This window comes from Clarias gariepinus, chromosome 26, assembly GCF_024256425.1.
Source record: "Clarias gariepinus isolate MV-2021 ecotype Netherlands chromosome 26, CGAR_prim_01v2, whole genome shotgun sequence".
Taxonomy (NCBI): domain Eukaryota; kingdom Metazoa; phylum Chordata; class Actinopteri; order Siluriformes; family Clariidae; genus Clarias; species Clarias gariepinus.
This window is the reverse complement of record NC_071125.1, coordinates 20,904,356-20,925,208: the sequence shown is the minus strand read 5'-3', so window position 1 is coordinate 20,925,208 and position 20,853 is coordinate 20,904,356. Positions and strand designations below refer to the sequence as shown.

The window sequence follows — 20,853 nt, the reverse complement described above, 5'->3', positions numbered from 1 at the left end:
CCCTAAACTTCTCCACAATTTTCATTGTTAAGTCCTGCATCACCCATTCACTCATCGTCTATACCGCTTTATCCTGTGTAGCGGGGGGCCTGGAGACCTGGAGCCCATCCCAGCAGGCTTAGGGCACGAGGCTGGACAGGGTGCCAATCCATCGCATGGCACACACACATGCACACACACGTTACAGGCAATTTGGGAATTCCAATTAGCCTAATCTGCATGTATTTGGACTGTGGGAGGAAACCGGAGTACCCGGAGAAAACCCAGCAAGCGAGGGAGAACATGCAAACTCCATGCATACAGAAAGGGGAATCGAGCCTGGCCCTGGGAATCAAACTCGGACCCTGAAGGTGCAAGGTGACAGTGCTAACCACTACACCACCCACAGTGCTGCCATGAATGTAATGAAATCATCACCTGATGGAACAGCACATTTTTACAACAAAATGAGATAACTCCAAATCTTCTTTAAATGAAACTAGAAGTATTTCAGACTGATAGAAAATATTTTGTGCATGCAAGTTGAAAAGCACAAATGTGCCACAGTGGCTTATTGGTTAGCACCGCGGCCTGGTATCTCCGGAGTCAGTGTTCGAGTCTCGCCTCGGGTCTGCGTGCATGTTCTCCCTGTACTTGCTGGGTTTCCTCTGGGTACTCTGGTTTCCTAGCACAGTCCAAAGACATGCAGATTAGGCTCACTGGCGTTACCAAATTGCCCGTAGTTTGTGAATGAGTGTGTGTATGTGCCCTGTGATGTATTGGCACCCAGTTCAGGATGTACCCCGCCTCCTGCAATAAGTCTCCTGGGATAGGCTCCAGGCCTCCCGCGATCCTATATACAGGATATAGTTGGATAGACGATTAGTGAGTGAGTGTATAAATATGAATTTTGTGTGATTTTGCAAAAACCAACAAACAAAAAAAATCGCAGCAACAGTAGAAGTCTTTCAGCAAAGAACAAGATATAGTGTGCACAAGCTAGTCAAAATTTGGCAGTTGAAGACGTTGAAGGCTCTCCAGTCTTCGAATGATTACAGATTTCTGTAATATTTTGCGTCATTTACACTATTTTCCCTTGTTTTTTTTTTTGACTGAGGGCAATTTTATAGTATTGCAACAACGATACTTGACCGATAACCTGTAGGTAATAACAAACTCTACATGATTAGGCAGATCATAACTGAAAGTTTATATGAGGTATCATGATCTCAGAGGACAAAGCCGACCGTGTTTTGGAAACACAGCCGCTTTGTTGGAGAAAATCCATCGATCGAATCAGAGGTGGAAAGACCGGTCTCGTCGCTGTGGCGTAAACATGCCGCAGTTATATATCATACGAGAGCACTGGGTTTATTTTTAATCCTCATAAAAAATAACCTTTTTTCAGTCAGGGATAAGGTAGAACACGCCGGGACATGCTGCTGTCACCGATACGATTGCGAATATTCACACCCAGGACTATATAGTAGCTGATAGAGTTTTGGGGGAATTTTTCTTTTGTTAAACTTTATACTACTTTATACACTTGTTTGACACAATGAATCATTTTTGGATGATTCATACCTGCGCACAAGCTCGTCAACATCCAATTAAAAGATTTCCAGAACAATATATAGTGTAGATACAGTATGTCCCACACCTAAGGGTAGGTCTTACTAGTTACTAATTGACTAAAAAAAAAAAAAAAAACTTCTGAAATGGAAGGAATTTGTCATTTGAGAATTTTAATAATACAACGTTAAAACTGAATAGAGTTATAGCTTGGTCAATTAGTTCCTTGTTCCAATTTCTAACCATAAATTGTCTGCACTTATTTGCTATTCATATATAAACATAAACAAAAACGTATATAAATATCATGTTTTTGCACCGACTATCTTTCTAAATTTTTATAGCATCTTCATTAATTATGCCTTCGGTTTAATAAGCACTATTTGAAATATGTCTGCATTTTTCTTCAGCTCCAGAAATACATAAATACTTGAGTTTTCCAGCAGAACTACAGTACTTGACAGTTTGAAGCAGGGCACATTGTGGGTGGTTAATGTTGTGCTAACACTCTGTGGGTGTGTGTGTGTGTGTGTGTTACAGATGATGAGGAGGCTCTTAACTCCATCATGAAGGACCTGGCAGCCCTGCGCTGTTACCAGCTCAACAGCAGCACCAGCCACAAACCCAAAAGCAGGACCCCGAGTTACAGACAGGTACCTGTGATTAATTACTAAGCAAATGTGATCCATACTTTACTAGCACTATGATTACGGGGCATTATGGTCCATCATTTACTAAACTTATTAAAAACGAAAATATAGTTTACTGTAACTGAATCAATATTGTCTAGCTAAAACATAAGGAAAACTGTTTGCAAGTTTGCAATCTTTGTGAAGTTTGAAAGATGATTATGTAAAAACAGCCCACAAAGAAATTTAAGACTACCTGATGAACAGTTTTCCAGTTAGCTAAGAGCTTTGACGGTGAAATTTTGTATTACGGAACACATTTTCCCGTAGGAAATAATGAAAATGCTGATAATCTGTGCCAGGCACCCAAAATATTACCAATAACCAACACTATAATCACATTGTTGCATATAAAAACAATAAATACATCTAGAAAAAACATAAATAAATTTAAAAATAAATTAAATATAAATTGAACGTTAAACTTCACTTAATTTAAATGTATGATTCCTCTTGGCACCGGCTGCTTTTAAAAATGAAATTGAATGTGTCTCTGTTTTCTTCTTTCTACCGTCTTTGCTAACATACTTGGGCCCCAGGGTGCTATAAAAAAAAAAAAACACGAAAAATATGTAAACTCGCTTCACTTTCCACTGACACAAACCAGTTTTTAACAGCTCCCGGATATACAGTATGCGCAACTTAGCTGACATTCGGTTCGACTCAGTTTGATCGCTCGTATGCCAAAAAATGCTTGGTATGCCAAGGCAAATTTTTAATGCAAAATTTGCAGTTGTATGCTGAGGCACCACTGTACTAGATGATTAGCTAACATCAGTCTAAACAACAATCTAATATAATGTAAGCAGCTATATAATTGTAATTACTCTGTATAAAAGAGTTAGCATTTGTATACCGCAAAACAAAGTAAAGTACCGAAACATTTGATTATTTGAGTTGCAGATATAACTAAGCTCAAGCTTCCCTTAAGTTGTCAATTTCTTTGTTTTCACTTTGCACACCAAATGCGAACAATTCATCAATGAACGTTTTAAAATGTATCACTTGAAATTTTTTCTATTGCAAATTTTTTTAAACAGGCTTTTTATAGTATAAATTGTTTATAAACAATTATTGTTGTTAGTAAACATTTTACTGTTTAACTAAACATTTTACGTTACAATGCTATTTTTTCAAAAACCGGTATAGTCATTTATTTTATTAACAAACTTTTTCCATTTCATCCGAGCAAAAAAAAAATTAATCCGAATTGTTTCACAATGAAATATCTCATAATTAATAAACTTCACTTTATTTTTCAACATTTCTAAGTGGAGTTTATAGGTTTCTAAATGTTTTACTATGTACTTTGTATCACCCATTGAAATGTATTTCCTCAACAAATTGCAAACTAGTACAACTCTTAGTGGAAACACTGATTGTGTTCCAATATTTTTGACACAGTCTTAATACTCCCACAAACTTTTTTTTTGGTACATTTCTTTACACTTGGACTTGGTGAACCAGGACATCCAGCCTGAACCAAGCTTTAACCCAAAGTGAGATCCAGTTGCATGACTAGTTAAGGGTTTTGTTCAAGGCTATAACTGACTGTGGTACTCTGAGTGTCCTGGGATTATTTTAAGCATTTCCGACTACTAGAAGATCACAATCTTTACCGCTGACATTTTATTAGCTGATGCTAATAGTGCATTACTACAAAAGCAGGTTTCATCTGATGTAAATGCCTTGCGTTACTGAGGAAGCAGTGGGTTGCATTAATTTGCAGAATCAGTAAACGGTAACGCAGTCGTGCTTTAAACGTGTTTTTCTCGCAAGGACTGTTTCATCTACTGTTTCATGACTGTTTCATACATAGCTATTTTTGCTGTGCAATCTTTTGCTGCAAGATAAATAGCCTGCAGAAGCACTGTACACACACTTGACAGTCCCGTGGTGACACTCAGGCAGTGTAAATGAGAGAAAGGTGAAAACCTTTCAGAACAGAACAGCTTTTCCACACTAACACAGCGTCGCCACGATCTCAGGGAGGCCATTAAAGATCATCTCTTAACTGGAAGAGTCTGTACTGTGTGGGTGTACACACACACACACACACACACACACACACGCTGAGTTATATTACCTTCTATGGCTGAGCCTTTACTCATTCTCTTGCATCATAACACATTACCTCACTTAAGCATCTACTTCCTTTAGTCAAGAGCCAAGAGTAAAAAAAAAGAAAAGAAAAAACGCAACACGGAAATGAGATCTAAATGGAATGCTTCGGAAAAAATGCCCTAAATAGCAAAATCATCATGTCATTAAGGTGCGCTAGTTCAATCCTGACCGAGCTCAACAAGGGAGAAATACAGAAATGATTGGAAATACCTTTAATTATACACCAGTTGCTGCTTAGGTGGGAAATGAAGCACGTCGTGCTGTGCTATCAGAGACAAATAATCAGTGATAAGGTGGTGTGATAAATCAGACTTACAGTACCAGTCTAAAGTTTGGGCACACCCTCTAATTCATTTTTTTTATTTCCTACATCGTCGAATTATATCATAAAGATAAAATGAAATGATATATGGACTTAGCTCAGCCCTGAGCACCCCACGAATATCTCACAGAACATCTCAGTGTAGAAGAGAATTCAAATAAAGAAAGACTGGAAGATGTTCTTCTGAGAGTGTACTGTTGCCATTCTGAAGTTCATCATTTGCTAAAAACAGCACAACCCACGGTGTTTCGTTCCTCTTATAGTAGAGGAATTATACCAACATCAACATTTTTAATTCCTCAAAAGAAGATTATGATTTTATTATCCATTTATAGTTATGTTGCAATGTTTTGGACTGTAGAAGTAACAAGCCAGTTCCTCTTATGGCTGACAGGTTTGTTATTTTGTCTTGGTTAAGCGGCTGCTGTGTACAGTACAGGGCGGCCCGAGAGTCTGGATTCACAGGCAAACACACAAATGATGTAAAATTCAGCATGAAGAATACTATGTCCAAATATGTTAGTTGGCGATTTAGACAATTAATCACAATCTGTCTTATTTAGAATCGAAAGCGCTGATGTCTTTACTTGTTTATTTTAATGTGGTCAATTTAGGGGGGGGGGGGGGGGGGTAAAGTATATAGTATATAGAGCATACTTCTACACCTTCTATGTGCTTTTTATAGGCTTTAGCGTTTTGTGTGTTGTTTTTTTTTCAGTATTTAACATCAGGCAGAATTGTATACTTTTTAACACATGCAGTAATTTTTTTTTAATGATGCAATTTGTCCTGAGACAAAAATCAGGACATCATACAGCACCAGCCGAAAGTCTGGACACAAATTTGGAGAATTTTTTTTTATTAATTCTAGAGCAACACTGGATTTCTTTAAAACAATGAAATAACACATATGGCATTAGATAAGTTGATGAAGTATCAACAACAGCAACAACAATCAGCTGTTATTTTGAGACATGAAGGTCAGCCTTTCTGGAACCATTCTTGCAAGAACAGTATTGTGTCGAGTGCATTTGCAAAACCCATCAAGCACCATAATAATACTGGATCCCATGAAGACCTTTCCAGGAAAGCAAGACCAAGACTTATCTCTGCTGCAGAGGACAAGTTCATTTAGAATCAGAAATCACAGATTCACAACAAACAGCAGCTCAGATTAGAGCCAGAAACATCTCAATATCAACTGTTCAAAGGAGATTATTGCATATTTTCCAATGAAGCCAATGGAATTGGAAGGTGTGTCCAAACTTACACACACATACTGTAGGGAATGGGAATCACCAGGGAACACCCGATATAATATGTGTTGCGATTCTGTTCGTATCACACTTTTATAAATATCCTGATTATTTATTAGATTTTGTCACAGCTCTAAACAAACTTTGCATATAATTTGCTCCGACAAGCGGCAGCATTTTATCATCTCAAATGCAAATGTATATAAATTCAATATAAAATTGTTAAACCTGACACACAAAAGAATCACAGTACAGCACTGAATCTACTATTTTTCCCATCTCTAATACATACATTAGTACTAATATAGTCACCTAATAGTACTAGTATGGTAGCTTAGTGTTTAAGGTGTTCCCCTACTGATCAGAAGGTCACAGGTTCAAACCCCAGCACCACCAAGCTGTCACCACTGTTTGGCCCCTGAGCATGGCCCTGATACGGGTACCAGTTTCATGTACAGTACCTACAGTATCCTGGTCGATCCTGACATCTAGTACTACGTCATACTGTGTGGTGTAACATTGTAGTGCTGTACATTGTGATGCTAATAAAGAGATTCCCTGTAGATTATAATTTTTTTCTTTCTTTCTTTCTTTCTTTAGCTCATCCTGTTCTGTGTGTTTTTTTTTTTCAGGATTTGCGCGTGAAGCTGGAACATGAGAGAGAGAAACGGTGAGTCAGAGCCCGTTCGTTCCTTTCCACACATCCTCACCAGGCCTGCACCGGCTTTTCCGGACTACAGGGGGGAATATATGAGGGGGGGAAAACTGACGCTCTGCCAAAAACAATGTTCCTAGAGCGCTTTGACATTTCGCTTTTTCTTTGTGTTTTTACCAAACCAGCCCAGTTTAGGGGGGAAAGGGAGCCAATATTTGAGCTCGGTGACACATCCCAGATTAATTCTCAGAGGCCTGTAGTTGAGCCGTTCGCCCACACACACAGTCTGTCTCATTTTCTCCCAAGCCAAAGAGTTGCCAAACATGTGACGGAACCGGCATGCTAAGGAGAAGCAGGAACGCTCCTTCAGGCCTCCTCGAAAAAAGGCCTTTCATTTGGGGGGAAATTGGATGGACACGTTCGACAAGAGCGCATGCTGGGAAACTGGGACGTTTCTGAACGCTTACTGTCTCAGTGTTTTTGCGATAACAGATATATTGATGAGTGCAAACTCAAACTTCCCTAATTGGAAGAAAAAGTGTTTGTCTTGCCATTGACGTTGACGTTCTGTTGCGGCACGGCCAATTAGAGAAAGATGAATCATCCCCCACAAAAAGGGATGTGTGCAGACTTTACTTAGAAACGTACATAATAGAAAGTACTTCATAAATGATGCTGTTGAGAATTATTGGCACCTTTTATAAAAATAACGACGTGCAGTGGTTTCCTGCTAGACCCTGAAAGTTAAAACTGTCTTCCAGATAGAATCTTAGCCAACTGGCAGATAAGTTAAATAAATGTTAATAATATTATTTACATGTAGAACACCAGTCTAATTAGATTAGATTAGATCTAACTTTTTTTGTCATTAGAGTAATGGTATGTAATATGAGTTATGGTGTATATAGTGATATAGTAATGTGCAGTATAACTGTGCAGTGAATGCGCTGTAGTAAACAGAAGGTGCATAAGGTAAAACAGTCCATGTAAGGTATATTTATATATAGTAAGTAATGGTAATGCAAATATTGTGCAGTAGATTAGCACATCTGGAAGGATACATGCCCAAAAGGCATGTAGAAAAATGATGAAGAACAACAGACAATAAGGAGATTTGAAATGTTTAATAAAAATGCATGGTAAAAAAAAATTTTGTAGATTTAATATGCAGAAAGTGAAAGTAAGAACATTTCCACATGCACAATGTGATGAGAACTCACAGGATTGGGACTAAACAGCTGTGTGGCCATAAGAAAACCTCTTGTTGTTAATCGGAAGAAAAAAAATCTTTTTCTGAATCTAAATGTTTAATTGGCACCAGAAATATGAGATGATTCTGTAGGTTACTGTAAATAGTTTTTTCCTACTTTATTCAAATGTTGGTTGACGCAACTTGACTGTGTGTTTTAAGCAAATATTCTAAGATTTGGCCAGGATTTTGGGTGAAGTCGTCAAATTTCCAGTAAAACAAAAAAGAAGGAGACCTCTCGCACCAGACATGTCAATGCCTGAAAGATTAGAATTGCAACAAATGGAAAATTGTATAAGAGAAACATCACAACTTTAAAGTATCGCCTTGTTGGCATACTTTACTCCAAGGCACTGTAACAGGTTTAACAAGCGTCCTGGAAATTTCCACTCTCCAAGACGTTACTGTGACAATAGCACTTTGTTATCCGGTTGTGCCTCATCAGTAGACTCGGTTGGTGTCAGCTCGGCAAGCGAAGTGCCCTAATTGGAGCCACTCGAGGTTTTTCTTTCCCCCGTAAGCGGCCGAGCGCGGTGGGACAGGAAGAAGGCGAGCGCCGCTCTCTGTGCCAGCCTCTGCTTATCTAAGCGCATCGAGGAAGGAAAGCCATCTCGTTCGGCACATCCTCTCATCTCTCTCCGAGCCGTATTTTCCCCCCTGTGCTCCGTTTCCGGCCACAACTTCTCCTCTGGCTTTTTCTGGGGCTCAGAAGAATCTCTGGAGTAGTGTCTATCGCATGTACTGGTTATATAAGATATTAAGAAGAAGAAGTGGAAGTGCAGAGAGGGAAATCAAATATCCGATCAGCACAAAGAGAACCTTCACCTGACTGCTCCCGGCGCACTGATTTCCCAGAATTCCTGTCTATCTCTGTGCCATTAAGGGGCATTTGATGTAGCGATGATGCCAAGATGCGATCAGTAAACAGAGGCTAATTTGGCGGCGAGATTTCGAGGAACGTCCTGTGCAGGAGGTTTGGGGTTATTTCAAAAAGCAGCAGATAAGCTGAGGGATTGTGGGATATGTGGGACAAAGCAGAGATGAACTTTAGTAGTGTACAGGAAACAAGCTGCTGCCAACACTGTTCGTGTTTTCTTTTCTTTTTTTTTCTTCTTTTTTTTTTTAAAGCTCTTTCCTCTCAGGAAGCAGTATCTGCCTTTGTGTGAGCTGTGATGTGAGGAACGCTGGTGTTGAAACAGAGCTCCGTTCCAGTCGCTTGTGCCAAGTGCAAACACAATCATTTTACATTCACATTTGGAAGCTTTTTTATCCGAAGTAGCAAACAAGCGAGGTGGAATCCAGGGCAAGAATAGAGCCGAGTGGTTAGAGGTCAAGGGCCTCGCTGGCAGTCCTGGGATTGAAACTCACGGCAATCTGGCTACTAGTGCAGAACTTGTGCTGCTGAGCAAGCATTGCACTGCTCACACACACAATTCACACACGGTAGAGGATATCTCTCCCCCTCTCCGTCCCTCCCTCCCTCCCTCCCTCCCTCCTTAAACTGCCCTAGTATCAGATCAGCTTGTAATCTTTGTTATACCAGTGTGCCAGATAATTCTCAAATCTGACTGGTGTCTGACAGACATTGTTTGTTTTTCTGCAACAGCAGGTCTGAGAGTAGTTCTACCTGCGGGGCTGAGAATAATGCCCTTGTTCTGCATGTGTGTGTGTGTGGTGAATACACAGGTTTTCCACATGAACACACTGCAGAAAAATGCATCTTAGTTTGTGAAAATATCTCGAATATTGTTATATTTATCTACAGACTCTTAAAACAAGATTACAACAAAATGTTAAGATTTATTAATAAAATATAAGATTATTAAGCAAATTTTAAGACATTTTTTTCAAAGCTAAACTTATCAGGTATAAGATTATTAAGCTTATGTTACGACAATTTTTTTTTTTATGTACTGATTAATTATCTTAGACTCGGTCTGTTGTATCCGTATTTTAATAAATTGTGGATAATTTGACCTCCTTGTTATTGAGACTAATCAGTAAGATTGCACTTTGAAGCAATGTGAACGGGTCATGTAGTCTGATGAGGTCAGATTGACCCTATTCCAGAGCGATGGGCACGTCAGGATAACCCATAAGGCATAGTGGCCACTGGACAATCCTTTGGAGGCAGCGTTATGATCTGGAGTTGCTTCATTAAATGAAGTCAGCCGATGACGTCATTAAAGCATTTGTAGACAGAGCTAATCTGAACTGTTTTTAAAACCACCTCGTAATGAATGACCCGGTTATTACATCTATTAAGGTTTTTTTCCCTGATGCCACAGGCATATTCAAGGATTTAGATTATGAGAGAGTGGTTCTGGGAAACACCGGCACATTGTTCTAGATAGTACCGTCGTAGTGGCTATTTTACATAATAAAGCAGGTGAAAACATATCCTGTTTTGGCAGTGTTGGTTGACTGATTTGATCTTTGACCTTTGTTGTTCGTCTCTTGTAGGATCATTCCCTTCCAGAGGCCGCTGAAGTTCAGAGAGCTTCTGCAGAAAGTGACTGAGGCTTTTGGTCAGCAGTTGGACCTTTACAGCACTGATAGAGAGGTAAAAAAAAAGTGAAAAAGAGTAATAACAAGAATAATACTGTATAAATTGCACTCACAAATTTACTCTGAAATAGGAAAAAAAAAAAAAAAACACGATGAATGGGGGCTACTACAACAGGCTGCCACTAGTGCGGCGCCAGACCCATATTTGGTCGTTAAAAGGAATTAACTAAGAAATAGGATATTAATTTTTTAATTATTCTGAGAATATAAATAGAAATTAAATAGGAGAAAAAGGCGTTATTTCATTCTTGCTTAACTGAACCATGTTGAAATACAAAGCCTCATCTCGAATGCTAATGCAGCTAGTAACTTAATTTAAAGTCAGTGTGCCAAAAGACATCGTCCTGCGTGAAACTCTTCTTGAAATTCTCCAAGTTTACAGTAATGCTGCAAATGAGTCATTCGGCAAGCACTTGAAAATGTCGAAATCAATGATCATCCGAGAACTTAATAATATTAAAGTATTAATAAGTAATAATCAGTATTAAGTATTAAAGCACTTGTAAACAGAGCTAATCTTAACTATTTTTAAAAACCACCTTGTACATGCTCATGCTAGCAACAGGAACATTCATAACTTTAAGCTTTTTAGCCAGTTGTCCTCCAATATTTTTGCTTTAGTAATTAAAGCTAAAACCTGTATGAACAGTCAGACATTATAGTTTTTGGGATTTTTATTTAGCTAAAATGCTCCTTAATAGGAATTATACATTAGCATAAATGCAGTGACTAATTCAGCTCTACATTAGCAGGTTTAGCAGTGAATAATTCAGCTCTAGCTTTGAGTGGTTAGCGTGTTTTTGCTGACTCATTTATGCTAATTACTAACATGTGTGTGTTAAATAATCCATCAAAATGTTTATTTTAACTTTGTATTAGCACTGAGGGATAAATCAGTCACTGTTGTTGTCAATTAATTAAAAGAAAAAAGCTTTTTTTTAATGGGTATGAGTTCTAGTTTGTGTTAGCATATGTAAATAGCATATGTAAATATAGGCTTAAATAGGTGTGATTGTGTGTGTGTGTGTGTGTGTGTGTTTACAGACACTCATAGCTCTAAAGTGTCAGGAGGATCTGGACCGAGCCCTGTCGAGTTTGAGCTCCGGTTCAGGAGCGAAAGGGGTTCTGAGGGTTGTGCTGAAAACTCCAACTAACAACCATGTGAGTATGAAGACACGTACACACACACACACACACACACACACACATACACACACACCCACACACACATGCCCATTTAAGTATCAGTACACACTGTACTATACGTTTTCTTCTTTGGATCAGAACCAACAGGAACCGCTGGTACTCAAAAGCAGAATTAGTATTAGTATGTATGTCTTGTCTGTCTGTCTGCCTGTCTGTCGCTGTTTGTTTTTCTCTACCTCTTTCTTTTCCTTTGTCTCTATCTGTCACTATCTCAGTCTGTTTTTCTCTGTCTCTCTCTTTTTCTGTCTCTGTCTGTCTCTTTCTATTTGTTTGTTTCTCTCTGCCTCTCTCTTTTTTTCCGGTCTCTGTCTCTGTGTTTCTGTCTATCTCTCTATCTCTCTATCTCTGTCTGCCTCTGTCTGTCTATCTGTTTATCTCTATTTGTCTGATTCTCTCTCTTTTTTATCTGTCTCCATCTGTCTCTATATGTCTATCTCTCTATCTCTGTTTCTCTCTGTCTCTCCGTTTCTTTTTCTCCATCTGTCTGTCTGTCTGTCTACCTCTCTACCTGTGTTTATCTTTTTTTTCTCTGCCTGTCTTTCTCCACTTTCTCTGTCTGTCTGTCTCTGTTTTGTCTGCCTAGATCTTTGTTTCTTTATCTGTCTCTGTTTCGTTTTCTGTCTCTCTCTGTCTCTTTTTGTCTGTCTGTCTTTGTATGTATGTCTGTCCCGGTCTCCATCTCTTTTTCTCTATCTCTCATTGTCTGTCTGTCTTTCTATTATACACTGTCTTTGTCTTTCTGTCTGGATCTTTTTGTCTGTTTCTCTCTCTCTCTCTGTTTTTTTCTGTCTGTATATTTATCCGTCTGTCTTTCTGTCTTTCCCCCTCCCCCTCTCTGTAGTTCCTGCAGGTGAACAGCAGAGATAAACAGAGTGAGATGAGGTCGTCTCGGTCTCTGGGAGACCTGAAAGGTTCTTTGCTCAAAGGATCCGAACGAGTTCGCAAACACTCCACAGGTAATGCACACGTACACACAGACACGCACAACTTTTTCCACCATCACTCAGCAGGTTAATCGCTCGCGCAGTGCTGGCTGTGGATGGAGAGATAGAGAGCTCTGATTTGTCATTTACGCCGTGCTGAAACTATCGGAGCCAGAGCGCGGCTCTGACGCAACGCTAATGCAAATAAAGGCGGATTAGTGCCGGGAGATAGCACCGTATTTGACTAATTCGTAATGCTCAGTACAGTGTGAGGACCCGCTACACACACATTTGGTGTAAAGCAGGTGTTTCTGTGCTTCCTACTGCATTACAGTCAGAGAGTAGACACAGCTTCTGATTCCCTATTGTGTTTACACTTGCACTGAGACTTCGTGTGTGTGTTTGTGTGTGTGTGTGTTTTATTTGTAAGGGCAGTGTTCATATTCTCGACACAAAGTCTGTCCTGATTAAAGGTTCCACAGGAAGTGTGTTTGACATGCGACCTGGAATGTGAACTGACAAGTCTGTGGTTGGTTAGTACTGCAATTGTGTGTGTGTGTGTGTGTGTGTGTGTGTGTGTGTGTGTGTGTGTGTAATGTAAGTGTAAGTAAATGTGTATGCATGAATGGGAGTGTAAGAAAGAGAGGGTTACGTAAAGAGCAGACGTGTGATGTGATGGACAGACAGGTGTGCAAAAAGTGAGCTGAGAGTGAAAGAATGAGAGCGAGAGAGAGAGAGAGAGAGAGATCAATACTTTAAACAATCCTTTACCAAACTATCTCTTTATCAACTCTCTCCTCTTCGCATTTTTACACCTGAGCAACATGACGTGAAAGAACGCACACATGGATTTTAGAAATCTCTCATGCCGGCTGTCTATCTGTCCGTCTGTCCATCTCTTTTTGTCTGTCTGTCTGTCTGTCTGCCTCTTACTCCATCTTGTTCTGTTTGCCAGTCTGTGTCTTTGTTTGTCTCTTACGCTATCTCTTTCCCTCTTTGTGTCTGTCTGTTTTTCTGTCTCCTACTCTGTCTGTCTGTCTGTCTCTCTCTTTGTCTATTTCTCTCTGACTGTCCCTGTGTGTGCGATTCTCTCTCTCTGTCTATCTCTTTATCTCTGTCTGTTTGTCCTTCTCAGTTTTTCTGTCTGGCTGTATATCTTTCTCTGTATGTCTGTTTATCTGTCTCATACTCTATCACTCTATCCCTATCTGTCTCTATCTCTGTATGTCTTTCTTTTTTCTCCTTCCCCTAATTCTTTCTCTCTATTTATCTGTGTGGCGTTTTCTTTCTCTCTCTCTCTCTTTCTCTCTCTCCTCTCCCTTCTCTTAGCCCCCTTCTTTCCTCATCTTTACACCTGAGCGGCTCAAAGCACACATGAATTTTAAACATCCTCTTCAAGACATCAGCTTTACTTTCCACCTCATTTTCTCGGTTTTTGTCTCCCGTTTTGCAAATTAAAGAACGAGAGAGACAGAGAGAAGAAAAGACGTCTGTGTGTGCTCCTGAAGAACATGCTCCTCAGTCAGAGTCTCAGTTCTGTCCGCCATGTTTTTATTAAACTCTCAGTAAACTCTGGGCTGATTAACAGCGTAACGTCCCCATGGGACAGATTTCATCTCAGGAGCATGAACATGGCGTGTTTGTTTACAGGAAGTCTCTCTCGGTAAACGGTATTCTGGGATTGCTGTGTATTTGGGTGTTTCTGCCTGTGGGTCCTGGACACTGAGGTTTTTATTAATACCTGTGTCCTTGACGTTTCCCGGAATCCCATGTAGATAGACAGTGTTAAGACATGCATTCTGTTTCCTTACTGTAAGTGTTTATTTGTGGACAGTATTTGTCCTGAAAATTGAGGTGAAGGGTGACAGCACCTCCAACAAACATGTCTCACTTTGTCCATTTCTGGCACTCAAAAAAACAAACATGTCCCCTGTGACCCATTTTCATTTCTCTGGCTGTCTGTCTGCCCTTGTCTGCTCTTATCTTCCTGAGTCTGTGCTCCAGGTTATCTCTGTCCTAAAGCAAGCATCTCTGCACATCTTCACCTTTTTCTTTTTCCCTCACTCCTCTCAGTATTCGTCCATTGCTACTTTCTTACGGTTAAGCCCTTGCATGCAGATGTCTCTCGAATTCCTGTGTTTGTCTCTCTTGCTCTCTTTCTCTTTTGGTCTGTATGTCTGTCTCAATGTTTCTCTCTATGTCTGTTTATCTGTCTGTCTCTCTCTGTTTGTCTGTCTCTCTCCTTTCTCTTTATTTATTCTGTCTTTCTCTCTGTTCATCAATCTGTCTATCTCTCAAAAGTTTCTCTGTCTATCTGTCTGTCTCTCCATGTCTGTCTGTCTGTCTCGATTTGTGTCCGTCTCCATCTCTCTCTCTCTCTCTCTGTTTGTCTGCCTGTCTCCCTCTCTCTCTCTGTGCTTGTATGTATGTCTTTCTCTCTGTTTCTGTTTCTCTCTGTTTGTCTTTTTGTCTGCCTGTCTGTCTCACTTTCTCTGTGTCTGTCTGTCTGTCTCTTTCTTTCTCTCTGTGTCTTTGTCATTTTGTCTGTCTCTATCTCTGTCTGTCAATTCAATTAGATTTTCAATTTTCTCTCTCTCGATTTCTCTCTGCTTTGTCTTTATATACTACACTCTGCTTTTTGTTTATTTCTTTCCCTCCCTCTTCTAGACGTCTGCTTATTCCAGCTTTTCTCTCTTTTCTCAATCCACTCCTCCATCTCATTCCTTTTAACCCTGGGCCCTTCTCTTATCTCCTCATGGATTAGTTTCAAATTATCCATCTGTCTCTCTCTCTTTCTCTCCCCCTTCGTCTCTGTCGTTTTTCTCCAGGCTCTCTGCACACAGGGAGGAGTTCCCCACCGCCAGGCAGCGTTCCCGAGGAGCAGCAGCAGATCGCTCGCCAGGGCTCCTACACCAGCATCCACAGCGAGGGAGAGTTCATCCCCGAGACGCCCGATCCCAACGTAAGCACCTCGACTCGCCCGCACATCTGAACGACGCAGCTCCAGTGAGCGCCCTGGGAACCTGCAGAGGAGCTGTGTTTATAAATGGTGGAGTCAGTAATGGCTCCTTCATACCCAAGACATCAAACACCAGAGGAGACGGGAATAGATGAGCTAATGTTTGGTAGAACTGTGCGTAATCCATCATAACGTTCACTCAGGTGTGACCCGAACTGTTTTTCTTTGTAGGTCATGGATCCTTTCGGAAGTGCTGATGGTTCCCTGTCCAGCAGCTGCCAGTCCCTGGACCAGGCTCTAGACAGGTGAGGGGAAGCCTGCATGTTTTTTCAGTGTGTGTGTCTGTCTGTGTGTGTGTGTGTGTGTGTGTGCATATACATGCAGAAGGAATGAATCAGGATCCTGCAGAGGCCGGACAGGAAGTTGCTCACGTTGCTGCGGCAACGACAGCGTTATCTGGACGCCTGAGTTCCGGAGTGATCGCGTGCTGCGTTTGTTTAGAAAAAAAAAAGAGAACAAAGAAAGAGAGAGAAAGATAGAGGGCAAGAGAGGGAGAAAGTTTAGCGGGAAGTGATTATGTTGTAGAAACGCTGATGCACCGATCCTTTACAGTTTGCAATAAAATAAAAGCGACAGTAGAACAGGCTACGAGAGTGAGAGAAAGTGAGAGACTGGAACTGTGCTACCTGCACAAGTCTTATCTGGCCTCTGGCTTTCCAGAACAATGTCAGGAAACAAGTGCATGGAAATTTCTTCCCTCTCTCCGGGTGTGTGTGTGTGCTATCCGGGGCCTCGTCCTGCACGCCGCTGACGTCACCGGCCTGGAGGCAATAACACCGAGCCGGACAATCCACGCGGCAAGCTCGCGACCTTCTGCTCTGACCTTTTTCACAGTCCATTTTAAAACAATTACATACAGACTTAGACAAACTGACCTGCGTTCGGGTCAGAAAAGAGAAAGCAGACGGGCTGAGCGGCGGCGGCGGCGAGTCAGGACTTAGCAGGGTGAAGTAAATGTAAACGTTTGAGAGCATCAGCGACAGGATTTAAACTGACTTTCGCTCAGAGTCAGAGTCTGTTAGGCTGTCTCTGAGTTTACACTGCTAGCATAGAGCACGGTTTGGAGTAGGGCTGGGCAATTAATCAAAGCCGACATCAAGAACCTTAGATAAAAAGTTATAATGTTATTATTAAACATAAAAACTTAATAAGTATTAAAAGAATTTTTAAAATGAAGTTTTTTTGTTAATACTTTCCTCAATATGTTTACGTATCCCCATACGATATTATCATTATAGCTACATTATGATTCTAGTCGTTTTGCGATTCTATTAGTGTCACAATTTTATAAAGACTCCCACTTAATATTATTCTTTTTTTCAGATCTTGTTGCAATTCTAACTAAACGTAGCAGTTAATTTACTTCTACCACATAGTGTAAATAGTTATAGTGAAGAGTGCACCACCTATAGGATTATAGAGGAACAGCGAGATTTTACCACTTTAAATGTCATTGAACTATGACGGCAGAAAAATAAATATTTTAATAATGATCATTATCGTTCATTAATCATAATTAAGGTAAATCAGTTAATCATGATATTGATAATTGTTTAAGTACATATTGTCTGATTTTTCTTAAGCAGCTATATTTTCCACAGATTTTAAAGTACTGTATTAATTTATACATTAACTACTAAGAGTGTTTCATAAACATAGACACGCGTATGTAAGTTGTGTTGTTGATGGTTTAAAGGACAGATCTTGTACAACACAGTTATCTATTTGTTTCCGGTTCATCTTCTTTTCCTGCTCCATCCTCCAGTCCAGCAGGTGGCAGTGTTGCTATCCTCAGGGAAGATATTGTTATATGATGTTGTATGCACTCTATTAAACTTTGTGTATTGCTCATGAGAAAGCAAAAGTTCATTATTTTGACATGTTTTTTTCACCCATGGTTCTGTCCGGCTCACAAGCTGCCTCATGCTGTCACACACTTTTCTGGCCACAGAATCCCGAATCTTTTCCGTTTCAAACACAAAACTGCACTAACCAGGTGTTTTCCATTCGCAGTCCTCCGTTCTCCCAGAACAACCGCGACAACAATTACCTGAACCTCACCTACGACTATAAAGGTAAAAGGCCACAGCTCAGATGCTAATGCTAATGACGGCCATGTTTGTTAGCATTTTTTTTTTATCTTCTCTGTTTTGTTAATATACTGTATATTCTGTCTTTATTGTTCTTGACTCATCACCTCTATCACCTTTTTTCTTTTCTTTCCTTATGTCTGTTTTCCTTTGATCTTTTTTCCTTATCTCTCATTCAGTTTTCTTCTCCTGTCAGTTATTCTGTTCTTCTGTCTTCTCACTTTCTCTATACCTTTCTTTACATATCTGTTTTCATCTCCTGTTCTCACTTATTCTTTTCTTGTTTTTCTGTTCTCCTTGCTTCTCTTCTCATCTCTTCTTATCTTCCCTTTTTTTCGATCTCTTATCGTCTCATCTCATCCCTTCGCATCTCCCCTCTTCTCCCCTCTTCTCATTTTATATCTTGCCCTCTTATGTCTTCTTATGTCCTCTTTTCTCATCTCTTCTCATCTCCTCTCCTCCTTTCATCTCATCTCATCTCTTTTCCTTTCTCATTTTTTCTTATCTCCTTTTTTCTCATCTCTTCTCCCCCCCTCATCTAATCTCTTTCCCTCTTTTCTCATCTCTTTTTATCTCCTCTATTCTCAGCTCTTATCTCCTCTTTTCTCACTTCTTCTCCTCTCCTCTCCTCTCTTTTCTTCTTATATTTTATCTCCTTGCCTCCCATCTTATTTCTCCTTTTCTTTTCACTTTTTGTCTCTTTACACTTCTCCTCTCTTCTCTTTTCCTCCATCAGCATTGTCTTCGTTCTCTTTTCTTCAATATTACTTTTGAAAAGGGATCAAACAAATCAGGCATCCTTAATAATAAGATCCTCCCAAACACAGGGAGACCTTTCTGTCTTACACTTAAACATACACACTGTCTCTCTCCCACTCACACACACACAGACACGCAGATGCACAAAGACCATTTCTCCAAATAAACCAGATTTCCACATGCACATTGCTGGTCTTTTCAAGAGAGAACCTCACCATCATACACACACACACACACACACACACACACACACACACACACACACTCTGTGCTGTTTCAGTGAACATATCTCCATAGAGGCAGGCTGATTTGTTTATTTTGCCATATGAGTCGATTTTTCCTCTCCTTTCTCTGCTCTGAATGCACACACGGCCGCGTTGCTGTGGGAGACGCCGCTGAAAACACACGCCTCATACACTCGCCAGCTGCTTTCAATTGCCGCCATTGCGCTCATACACAGACACACACACGCACACGATCTTTCCCTCGGCTCTCTCCCTCTTTCTGTCGCATGAGTGATAAAGCCCTTCATAGAGCGACGCTGCTTTCACAAGGACAGTTCTGGCGTGTGCCAGTAAACGTGGTGCTGGTTTGTCGTGGGCGTTTTTTGGGCGAAGATGCAGGAGATTTTGTTGTTGTTTGCAAGCAGACCAAGTTGTTTATATGAAGGCAAAAATCAAATCAGCTTCATATTTAGCATTTTATCAAGCACAAGCTGGACAAGCTTTCACAAGATTAAGTCTGTAACTTAAGCCCCGCCTCTGACCTTCTTCGATTGGCTAATCCACAACTGTTTAAAATGAAGGATGTTGATATGTATATTTTTTAATGATGTGTGTTAATGCATGTGTGTATCTGTACTCTGTTTCCTCTTTCCAAGCCCGTCTCTTATCGTGTGCTCATGGTTAGTGTTTACAGTTTGTGTACATTAGCTAAGCTCTTCGTCTCACTGCTCCCCCTGCAGGTCGACACGGGAAGCACGGGACTTTCCCACGACAGTTCCACTTAACCAATCGCAGCAAGGACTACGGCGACGGTAAGATCATAAATACAGTGTGTTACAGTTGTTAACTTTATACCACAGCACTTGACAAATTCTCCATTCCCATTGGTTAGAAGGTGTTGATTTATTACGTGTAGTAGCAGCTGTAACGATAGTTCGGAATATTAAACAGATTTATATAAACATGCTTATTGTTGCTATCGGTAACACATTAAACTAGAGCTCCAATTATATATATATATATTCATAGTTTCAACATTTAGGTCTCAAAGGCATTTGGATAAGAGGTTGAGGGTGCGTCGTATACAGTATATATATATATATATATATATATATATAGGTTATGTACCTGATGATACACATCAAGTTTGCATTGAGAGTCGTTTTCATGTAAGCCGAGTGTGTATTGTGTGGCGAGTGTGTGTCAGTACATAACCTTGGCCAGCACTGATATGTGTTTCCCCTGGGGATAGTGTACTGTGTGTATCAGAACAGTGGTGTGTGTGTGTGTTCCTGATTTGTGTTTCCCCTGACTGTATCAAAACAGCAAGCCAAGAGCTACTTCCTGTGTAGCATAATTGCTGGGGGGGCATCGAGGGGAGACAGAGACAGAGTTTGAGAGGAAGGAAAATCTAAGCTCAGAAAAGGACCAAGATCAAAAAAAAAAAAAAATGGAGAGGGCCATTGGCCACGACGTCTCTCTTGTCAGTATCAGAGGACAAACCCACTTTAATAAACCACAGAGTTTCAGGGTAGAAGGCCGTGACCGTGTTCAGCTGGACGAAATAAAATGACAAATATCAGAATCGTAAGAAATGAAGTCGCATTGCAGGAAGAAAAGTCTGAATTATGAGAAACGAAGTCTGAATAGCGGGAAATAAAAATGCAGTTGTTAGAAAAATCTCTGAATTATGAGCAATGCTGTCAGAAATATTAAAAATAAATGAAGTCAGAATTACGAGACAAAGATTTAACTGCTAGAAATAAAGAGAAACGTTAAGAGAAACGTCTGAATTATATTTTTTAAACAGTTTTAATTACAAGAAAAAGAAAGTCAGAGCTATGAGACAAAAAGTCTTGATTTTAGAAAAATAAAGTTGCAATTCATTCAACTTTTTTTATGTACCTTCCATATTTAACAGGTGACTGAATTTTATAGAAAAAAAAACCTTCTAAACCTGATTTAAGAATCAGTTGTGGGGTGTGACTTTACATACACTGCAGAAATGGAAAAATCTAAGCAACTGAAATATTCTTAAATCTAGCCAAATGTACTGATAATTACTTAAAATGAGATTACAAAAATACAAATATGAGATTATTAAGCTTATCTCTAGTTAAATGTTGCTAAAATTGCAAGCGAAAATGTCTCGTTCTACTGGCGGAGAATTCTGCTTCATTTAAGAAGCAAATTTGAAGTTGAATTTCTTTTAAGAAAT

The 20,853-nt window shown here is 39.9% G+C and overlaps 1 protein-coding gene across 1 annotated transcript in view; it reads left to right on the top strand.

Annotated features, from left to right (window-relative positions):
• map3k22 (mitogen-activated protein kinase kinase kinase 22) overlaps nt 1-20,853 on the top strand; it is a 65,680-nt gene that overhangs the window by 23,456 nt on the left and 21,371 nt on the right. Inside the window, exons 4-12 of the mRNA XM_053488341.1 lie at nt 2,092-2,204; nt 6,575-6,612; nt 10,310-10,409; nt 11,459-11,575; nt 12,462-12,576; nt 15,372-15,505; nt 15,734-15,807; nt 17,576-17,637; nt 19,376-19,447. Of these exons, the coding sequence (XP_053344316.1) occupies nt 2,092-2,204; nt 6,575-6,612; nt 10,310-10,409; nt 11,459-11,575; nt 12,462-12,576; nt 15,372-15,505; nt 15,734-15,807; nt 17,576-17,637; nt 19,376-19,447 (825 nt within the window). The remainder of the gene's footprint in view (nt 1-2,091; nt 2,205-6,574; nt 6,613-10,309; nt 10,410-11,458; nt 11,576-12,461; nt 12,577-15,371; nt 15,506-15,733; nt 15,808-17,575; nt 17,638-19,375; nt 19,448-20,853) is intronic.